This window comes from Primulina eburnea, chromosome 6 (genome assembly GCF_022965805.1).
Source record: "Primulina eburnea isolate SZY01 chromosome 6, ASM2296580v1, whole genome shotgun sequence".
Taxonomy (NCBI): domain Eukaryota; kingdom Viridiplantae; phylum Streptophyta; class Magnoliopsida; order Lamiales; family Gesneriaceae; genus Primulina; species Primulina eburnea.
This window is the reverse complement of record NC_133106.1, coordinates 38,706,136-38,716,801: the sequence shown is the minus strand read 5'-3', so window position 1 is coordinate 38,716,801 and position 10,666 is coordinate 38,706,136. Positions and strand designations below refer to the sequence as shown.

At 35.9% G+C, this 10,666-nt stretch overlaps 1 protein-coding gene and 1 long non-coding RNA gene across 2 annotated transcripts; one reads left to right on the top strand and one right to left on the bottom strand.

The window, feature by feature from the left end:
* Nucleotides 1-4,824: 4,824 nt before the first annotated feature.
* On the bottom strand, nt 4,825-7,331 carry LOC140835181 (heterogeneous nuclear ribonucleoprotein 1-like). Its single transcript, XM_073200619.1, is given in 3 exon segments — nt 4,825-6,308; nt 7,000-7,014; nt 7,016-7,331. Coding segments are annotated over 3 exon segments (1,296 nt in total). The 5' UTR covers nt 7,223-7,331; the 3' UTR covers nt 4,825-5,234.
* A 1,454-nt stretch (nt 7,332-8,785) lies between these two features.
* Nucleotides 8,786-10,451, top strand: LOC140833632 (uncharacterized). The gene is made up of 3 exons (XR_012118511.1): nt 8,786-9,092; nt 9,182-9,205; nt 9,571-10,451. It is a non-coding gene; the product is annotated as an uncharacterized lncRNA (long non-coding RNA).
* Nucleotides 10,452-10,666: the final 215 nt, after the last annotated feature.

Sequence of the window (10,666 nt, the reverse complement as noted above, 5' to 3'; positions counted from 1 at the left end):
ACATGTACAGTAATGATTGTTTTCCAGTTAATTTGGTTGATATATTGAACATGTAATTAGCAAAGAATGTGTATCGAGAAAGTATAACATAGCAAGTATTTTTTTCTCTTTGTAACCAAGAGAAAAAACACATCATTCGATCGATCTCCTAACTTTTCTTTCATTTATAACTTTCACATAAATGAAAATCTTGCAAATTTTTTTCTACGAAATTTTTAAATAATATTGTAAATATTTATACCTCAACCTAAAATGATTCGCTATATATCATCACAATTTGAAAGTGTTGATTATTAAATCTTAGTTCTGAAAAATTATTAAATGATAATAGTAACGCCATCAAAATATTATTGTCTTGTTTGCTAACAAAAATTTCAACGCGTATTCCGATAAAGTTTAACCTTCTCATAACGTGAAAAATTATATTTTCAATATCGTAATGTACACAGTTTTTATTTTTTATTTTGTAATCAATTAATTTATGATTTTAATCTTTTAACATAAATATAGTTTCAATTTTAATAATTTTTTATTGAAATGTTAACGTACACCAAAAAATACTAACACAAAACATATACAATATAATAAGTGTAAATATTCACTGTATCTATTTGAATATTTGTAATTTGAGCATAAGCTCAGATTTAAAGTACTTTCGATATCATACAATTTTTTATCTAAAGAGTTTTAATATACTCGTCTAGAGACAAATATAAATGCTCATATATTGGACTACAAACCTAGATAAGACACCTCAAGAACTACCTAGTATATATAATAATAAACGAACGAAAACAACCAATGGAACACTTTATAATTTTAATTCATTCAACTAATTAGAAGATATTACGATGCATCTGAACTCATTGATAACAATCCAACAGCAACCAAAATCTGGAATGTATGGAAGCTGATGAATCTGGTGTTTGCTCCCCACCCTTACGGAAGAATCATCCAAACCAACCAAAAAGTCCCTCGGAGCCCCTTTTAGGGAACCATAATTACAGGTCTTTATCGCCAAATTCAAGAACACAAGCCATTGTTTGGGGGCAGTGGGAGCTCGTGGAAATGGTGAAGAACATGTCCGAAGCATCCTTACAAACTTACCTTAAGAGACCTTGTCGAGAATCAAATAAATATTACTCTACATCAGTTTTAGTATTACTGTGACAAGTAAAATCAATGGCAAATCATATCTGGAAGATACGTGATCTTCATTATCCAGAAGAGGTAATAGTGGGAAATAATATCTTTAAAATAACAAACTAATCAATTTTTCTTGAGATTGATTTTTTATTTCTTGAAACTTCACATTTTACATATTTCAAGTTAAACTCACAAGAGAGCAAACAAATAAGGCAAACTGTGTGAGACGGTACACGGTATGTGATACGGATCCTAATTGGATCACCCATGAAAAATATACAAGCTGGCCTAATGATATGGGTGGGGGACCCTTCTCACGATTATGACCGAGACGGTCTCACATAGACTCACTCAATTTTTAATTCCTAATCCCAAGCAAGGTCGGCTATATTTCTTTCATTTGGTCCCAATATTATATTTTATATTGGGAATTAGTAAAACAATATCCAGCAGAATCTGCAGGATGAGCATATTCTTGCCAAATAAATTATTTTAACCTCATCCTCAACAAAATAAAAGAATGCACAAATGCTTCACTCAAGTAATCCTTTTTAATATTTCGCTATATATTCAAAACCTCTGATTATTCAAGCGCTTCACTCAAAATTAAACTTGTATATTCATCAATAATATACTATTAAAAAAAACCATAAAGAAAAGGATTATTCCTTTAATCTGCAAGTTCTTTTCTCTTTTGGAACTGATGAAACAGGGTCAGCACCAGATAGGAAGTCATTTATTGTTCTGCATCAGAAAACAATAATAATATTCTTCATTATTATACTTTGTTCTGCGTAGAATCTAAGAACTTGATTGTCATGAAATCAACGAAGCTTATGTTTTCGATGGGGCATATATATTTTATTTTCTGTTTTAGGAGGTGAAACTAACAGAGGATACCAAATCTTCACTTAATTCTTACATACTGCCCACACAGTTTCAAGTTCCAAGTCACACTGTTTTTTTCCTTAAAAAAATCAACAAAATTTCTTCACGATTTTAGATTCTTGATCAAGTTAAGAACAACAAAGTGCATCCCACACTGAGAAAGTCAAAAGAAACACCAGAATTTGACATACCTAGTTTCCCTCGTGCTTCGGCGGCCGCTGCTGCCGCTATTATTACTCGTTATGCCACTATCACTGTTGCCCGAACCCGTTAATCTCTTCTTCCACCAATTTTTTTCAGCTACCCCCTTTACTATCTCAGGCTTGGGAGAAACTTTGCCGTTGTTGTTACTCGCAAAGCATTTCTTTTTCTTGGGCCGGAAGGAAAAGGGAAACACCATGTTCAGAAACAACCCCTTATTTTCAAAACTCCCGCTTCTCATCAGTTTCTTTTCATGCTTCTTGTAACTCTCTTTCTTCTTCACCTTGACCCCTTCCCTCTGCTGTGAATTTCTCGACGATCTTTCGTATTTCAGGGAACATGGCCGACAACAAAATCTTGAAAGAGGTAGGCGTGAAGTTAGAAGCCGATTTCAAGCCGAAAGCAAGACGAGAGCAAAGCAGAGAAGAAGAGAACGAAATCGACCCTCCTTGTTGCTCGCTGTTCTCTGTTGCGGTGGAGAGAAGAACTTGTTGTTCCCGTTCTCTGATGTGGTGGAAGAAATTGCTCCATGTTCTGCGATTGAGTGCAGAGCCTGTCTCACGTGCTGTTGCCCTTTGATTGGCTGTGGTGGAGGAAGGTTTATGACACGTGTTGAGGGGTTACCGAGTACCGACCAAAGCTGGCCAATTTGCTCATATTCACGCTAAATAATAAGTAGATATAAAGGACGGAAGGAAAGAAGAGGAGCTCTGCCTTTTCAACCGGGCCCACAGGTTTCTTTATTTTGTTTGTTGTCCGTGGAGGGCCCAGAACAACACACGTATATTTTTTGTGACTGGCAACCGTACCAAAACAGGCCCATTTCAAATTATTCGTGCTTTCATATATGTAGATATAACATCAAAATTGAGATGTGAACTGTCACAAAATCATGTTATATAACATTTCTTTAATAACGAAAAATTCAATTTGTCAAAATCTCGTAAAATAATAACAAAATTTTATGATACAATTGTTGTAAATATTGATACACGATATATTTGTTGTATTTTCAAATTATCCACCAACAAATATAGAGAAAGGTCAATAGATCAAGAAGAAACAATTAGAATCAGTCAAGAGAGGACTCTTCAATATCAATTCTAAATGCCCTCCACAAAATCAGAACATGAAAACTAGACCGACTGCCCTACAAAATCGACATACAAAAGAGATTCCATTTCAACAGCTTCGGGGCCTGTTGCGGTTCAACATTAACTCAACCCAGTCACAGCCACCCATTTGACACGCTTGTGTTTGTCTCAGGTGGCCATTTGCGGACCTTTTTTGGAAGAATCTTGACTCCTGTACAACACAAGGCCAGATAGAGGGGGAAAGATTATGTCAACGGCAAAATTTATCTATCAGCAGATAACCGCTATCCATATTCACTAACACCGTCCATTGCTTGCCATCTATACACTATGAACTACAAATCTATTGTTGTAATGTTGAACTTCCAAAGGAAACACAACTCAAATGGTTACTAACTACAGCTAAGATCTTAACTCCTCCATAATAGAAAGATTTAAACAAGATAAGAATAACCAAACTCCGACTGTAAAAGGTTTGCCAAGAGAATTAATTCAAAATGACACCCTACACCCAAGACGCAAAGTTCAGTTTTGGCCCAAGTGATTCATATGGAATTATTAAATGCCACCACCATAAAAAACTATAGACAAAAAATTCCATATCACAAATTCTGCTCACAGGGATGCAGGCCAAACTCTAACAACCACCCATTTATTGACTCGAGAAAAGTCCTATAGAGGCTATAATATCTCAAACATTATAGTAAGCAAAGACCTCGAAAAGCTAGTAAACATAGGAATGAGCAAACCGAATTCAAAACTACACTTGAAGGCAGAGAAAATCCAAAGACCACACTCCTGAACAAGTACCAAATAGTCGACTTAGAATTTAGATGGGAAAATTGAAGAGAGCAATTCTATTGTATCTCAATTTCTCCACAATATCGTAACATGAAAACCAGCCTAACAGCCCTACAAAACCAACATACCAAAATCTGTGGCTGTGAATCTTCTTCCCACAAAAACCCAAGGAAGATTGAAGGATATCATTTCAACAGCTGCAGGGACTGCTTCTGCTCAAGTTTATTCTCGTGTCACCCCAGGCACAGCCACCTCTAAAGTCTCATTCCATGCTAAACAGATTATCCAATATGCTTGTGGTTAGCTTGCTTGGAAATTTCGATCAAACTTTTTTATGCAAGCACCTCCACTCCTGTAGAACACAAGGCCAAATACAGGAGGAAGATTATACCATTGCCAAAATGTATCTACCAGTAGATTACCGCTATCCGTTATGGCTATTCATCCCATTACTACTATCTATCACTGAAATCCGTTACGAAACTAATTTATCTGATGCCATCATGCTGAACTTCTAACAAAAATACAACTATATGGAACAAGAACTATAGCTAAGATCTTCAATAGTTCCACCATTGAAAGAATTAGAAATTAAGGAAAAAACCAAACTCCTGCCACTAAAGGTTCGCCAAATCAACATGTGTAAAAAGTTATTAATATAAAAGAAACATCACCCAGTTTTTGGTAAGCTACATTCAACAAACAGATTAGTAATGAAATATCACCACCATCACAAACATGAAGATTCCAGAGCACATAAACCTTTCTACCAGAGTTACAGGTCAAACACTAATAGCTCACCGCAATTCACTCGGATAAGGTTCAATAGAAGCTAGCATATCTCAAACATTACAGAAAACATACTTAAGACTACATTTAAAAGAAAAGAAAATTGAAAGAAGACTACTCTCGAAAAAAGTATGACTTATTAGAAACTAGCATAATAGTAAAACCAACAAACATCATCAGCCAAACTTAAGAAATCCAATGAGTCCCATGGAATAGGTGACTTCTAGCAAGAGCCACCTACTTTGGTGCCAGAGAGGGGAGTTTGTAAACTGTAAGAGCTCCTTTGAAGAAGAATAGATCGACACAAGTGACAAATTACTGCTGCTGACCCGGTCGACTTGAACCGCTACCATACCCGCTTCCATAGCCAACTTGGCCACCATGTGACCCCATTGCTGATGGATCAGATCGCCATCCAGTATTTGTATAGCCTAAATTACCACTTCCATCACCATAACCACCACCCATGTAATTGCCAGAACCAGGTTGAAGATCTCCAAGAGCACTACCATTCTGTCCAGTTGCCGAACGCCCACCAACAGCTCCATAAGCTGCTTGATTTCCATAACCTCCATCATTTCCACCATACCCACCGTAACCATAACCTTGACTCCCAAATCCAGAAGAGCCACCTGGAGATTGACCAGTAGGGAGTACGGTGGCACCGCCACCGCCACCAGGAGTACCCCACTGAGAGCTTCCATAGCCATATGCAGCTGGAGCTTGTGAACCCCATGAACTTCTAGGAGCATTTGGAGGGCCACCACCATATCCAGCATTAGGATTTGCATAGCTTCCTGTATTGGCACCACCATAATTCCCATAGCCATAGCCCATACCATTACCATACCCATAACCAGGAGCATTATACCCAGACGAACCATAAGAAGGGTAACCACCACCAGAATTTTGTGAATGCGTGTACTTAGATTCCATTCGCCCATCATAAGAGCTTGAATTACCACCAGAAGATCCATAACCCTGATATCCACCACTGTTACCACCAGCTCCACCACCCATAGAACGGCCGCCGCCACCAACATTAGTGTCTTTAGGAAGAGCACGCTTCACTTCCACTTGCTTACCATTTAATTCATGGAATGTCTTGTGTAAAACCCTATCTACTGCTTCCTCAGAATCGAATGAAATGAAGCCAAATCCGCGAGGACGATTTGTTTGCTGGTCATACATTATTACTACATCAGTTATCATACCATAAGTTTCAAAATATTGCCTAAATCCATCCTCACTCAAAGTTGCTGGCAAACCCCCGACGAATATCTTTTTTGTTCTGGTACTTCCACCACCTCCAAAATTTCTTGCGCCACCAGGGTTTCCAACTTTAGAAACTTGCTGTTCCTCTCGTGATAACGCTCTTTTAGCCTCGACCTATCAGGTATAACGATAAAATCCCATCATTATACAGAACAAAAAACCATCACATAAAAAAGGCGGTATGATTCAACCACATCTGCTGTCTGTAGTTGGTCGAAGGAACTAAGTATACAGTCACAGCACCACGTGGTAATCCACAATACAGGCTATTTTGCATATAGATTTTCAATGAACAAGAAATTTGAAAGCTCAAAGCATCATAGCTGATCAATTATAATTTGTACTGAGTAGAATACATTTCAGAAGATAATCCCTCTATCTAGCAATCATCTCTCTCTTTCTCCTTTCCTTTTCACTCATTTAAAACTCCATGGCCCAAAAATACAGCACCCAAAGGAAAAGGAAACAATTCACAAAATAGAGAAATCATTACAGAGTTACAACCTTAACAATACAATTTAATATGAAGTCAAGGAGATGCGGAAAACATAAAATATATATACACACACAAACACACAGACAGATACCATGAAGATATTTTTTTTATCTCATAGACTTGTACACTGAACATTAAGCATCTAATTGGAACTTACTAGATAACACGGATGTTTGAAAAAAGGTAAATTGTCACAAACCCAGATACTACAATAAACCAAGAACAACTCGAATGTCAAACACAGATATTTCGAGAACCAAATGAAAATGAACAAAAAAAGAACTTAATATCCATCAGTCACACACTTACCGTGCGGCCATCTATAATCATGTCTATCCTGAAGAACTCTGTCGAGAATGTTTGGATCTGAAAATACGACAAAACCAAAGCCTCTAGGCTTTCCAGAAATCTTGTCTCTCATCACCGCAGTCTGCAATACTTCTCCATATCCTTGAAAGTACTCTTTCAGCTTCTCCTCGTCTGTTTCCCATGAAATCCCTCCTATAAATAGTTTCCCCTGATCTGAATCCATAACTGTTTCCGACAAAAAATTGCAGAGGTGAGTGCTGAGTTCGAGGGAACAAGGGTTTGGGGTCAGCTGCTTGAACTCAGCCGCCTGCTGAAGGAAGAAGCGAGGAAAAGAGAGGTGAATTTATAACAAGGGCTCGGATCAGATGAGGGTTCCAGGTTAAGGGCTGAGATTCGAAGTTAGATATTCTTTTTTAGCCAACATTCTTTTTATTTTTCGTTATAATTATTAATATTATTATTGGTAGAAGAGGTTAAAAAGGGGAGGGGAGATAATTTTATTTTTGGAGAAGATTTAAAATTATTATTTACAAGGAAAAATTATTTAAAATGTAATGGGAATTAAATATTTCCTATTTTATATTTTAAAAAGTTTTATGAGATAATTTCTTTGGTTAATTTTATAAGATTAATTTTCGACTCAACCTAACTAATAAAAAAAATATTTGTTTTTATGTTAAAAATGTTACTTTCATTGTAAATATCGATCGAGTGGACCTGTTTCACCAATATAGATTAATGAGACATCTCACAAACCTTAATACTCCTTATTTCTTTAAGCATTTTCTTGCACAAAAAAAAAAAAACAACTATATATTCATACAAGAGTAATCAATATGCAGGTAAAATTTAGTAATTTATTTTCCAAACTTCTCTTATCAGCGATCTTAAATTTTTTTTATAGCTAAATCTATTCCAATTTTTTTATTCATATAAGCTAATTGAATTATGCTTTATTTTCTTTATATAGACTACATTAAATTTATATTTATTTTGTATTAAATTTTAACAACATATGGTTATATACTCAAATGCATTAAAATATTTAGTTTAATCTAATAAACATTTAATGTTTAAGGACGTTATAAGAATTCTAGAAAAATGTTATTCTTGATGAAATAAAAAGGAAACCAAAAGATTAAGATATAAATACGGTTTAGGTTTATTGCCTTTTACCATTACTATTTACTAGAGAGAGATTGTATAACCATTCGCCAATGTAAATACCTAGTTGGGTATTCTTATATCATTAAAAATTAATATGAGACGGTCTTATTAATTAATTTTATGAGACATATTTCTTGCTTGACCCAATTAATAAAAAAATAATACTTTTAATATTAAAAAAATATTTTATTTCAGATATAGACCGAGTAGACTCGTCTCATGAATATAAATTCTCGAGCCCGTGTCATTTGAGACCTACTCATTCTATATTTCTCTTGTTTATTAAAAATAATGATAACTAATAAAGACAACAACAGTAACGATAGTAGCAATATTAACAATAAAAATATAAATAACAATCACAAGTCATCACAAGTACCGTGCTTGGTTGAATAACAAGAACATCATGTGTTTGAACTCACTCAAAGTCTACGATGAAGAACTTTTTTTTTTGAGATTATGAAGAACTTATTTTGGAAGACTGAATATGTACATACTGTGACAATTTTCGGATTATCCACTGTGAGAGCCCAGTCCGTTTATTTCCCAAAGCCCAAACACTTTCCCCAAGCCCGGCCCATTTTGATTAAATAAATAAATTAAAAAAAAAAAGAATTGATAATTATCAAAGTTTCCTTCTCTCTCCCCGTATCTGCATCCGCCGAGCTCCTTTCTCATTTTTCAATTTCGAATCTTTGATCATCGATTGTGGCCGCGTTGTTTGTCCAAAAAATAAAGTAAATACATATTCGGAATCCTCTCGACGAGAGCTATCCATTGATACCTAAATTTCGTAGAAAACTCACGGTTCTCGGAAACCCGTCGGAGACCGCCGCCTGTTTTCGCCGGAAAAGTTGGAAGAAAGCTTGGGTTATGTTGTTTGAAGCTTAAATTCGAAGCTTTAAGCAATTTTCGAAATTTCAGAGGTAGAATTACGATTTTAGGGTTTCGAATTTTGGGCATTTTAATTCAATTGAGTTCCAATAACTAATATATATTGGATTATTGATTGTAGGTGCTATATCGGAGTCGATTGGAGGTATTAAGCTAATTTTCGGAATTTATTTAGATAATATTTCGAATTTAGCCTATTAATTTGGGATTTATGAATTGTGAAATGTTAAATTGTTATTGGGATGTGTTTACAGCATTAGAAAAAAAAAATGAACATTTTGGAAATTCCTAGTAAATATCAAAAAATTTCAGATTCGATATGATCGAATTTTCGGAAGTTCTAGTTGTCCGGTATTGAGAGATTTAAGTTAAATAAATAATTATATTTGACTTTGCGATGAGTTTTAGAAATTGTAAAGACTAAATTATGGATTTTTGGAATTTTAGGCTAAATTAGTGAATATTGGAAAAATAAATGGGACTTGATATGAAATGTATTATTTGCCACAGGATTGGATTCTGCGAGAAATCCTTAAGATATTTTGTGGTAAATTAAAGTCCGTTGAGGTACGTATGAACCGTTTTATTATGACGTCTATAGTGATGTGAAATGACGTTAAGTACTTTGTAATAAGTTGTGACGTGCTTTATGTGCTTCTGTGAATACTTGATTGCATTCATGGATTTATTTGAGTTGATGCATAGCATTTCGAGCCTTGACTCCGTTGATTGCTAGCATTACTGATCTGTTGCGATGTTGCGTCATCTATGGAGTGAGTGATAGGATTAGATCACTCCTGACATCTCATCGATGGAATGGGTGATAGGACTAGCACTCCTGATGACTTGCATGAGGGCTGAGCGGGTCGCACCCGTACCCTCGATGCTACGTGCATGGATAGCGGCGGCATGCTATTACGTTGCTGCATTCCTGGCACGGGTGGCCACTGTTCTTGTTGCTGATGCGTTTCATTTGGACTCCGCTTTGGTATCCATTATTTTGTTGTTACCTTTCACGCATTGCATTACATTGCATCGCATCGCATTGTACTTGATTTTATTTCATGTCAGTTATATTTGTCGTAATATTACTGGTTCGTCGTACTGGGGCCCGACCCCTCGTTTCTTTTATGCTGTGGTTGTTTTTGATGCCATAGCAGGTTATCCAGGAGGATTTGACGCGTCTGGTGGAGCGTCAGGTAGTGGTGCCCAGTCGTCGAGTCGTGGTTGAGAGTTTCCCAGATATATATACACTATATTATGGAGTCATACATTTACCGGGGAGATGCCCCGTGTAGCTGTACTGTTGTTTTACGATGTTTTGAATGGATAGTTGTGTGATCGAGCCTTGCCGGCTCTGCACGTGTTTAGTCCCGGCCAGTGCGCCTATAGGTTGTGAATTGATGTTGTGCTAAAATATGAATACTATTCGAATAGGTCATGCGAAAAGGAAAAAAAGCTGACGTAATAAACTGTGAAAATTTTGCACAGCCACAAAATATGAATCTTTATACAAAAAAAAAAAAGAAACTCAAAAAAATTTGACAATATTCGGATTATCCACGAAATAGGAATCTTTTGCACAAAAATTAAAAAACTCAAAAAA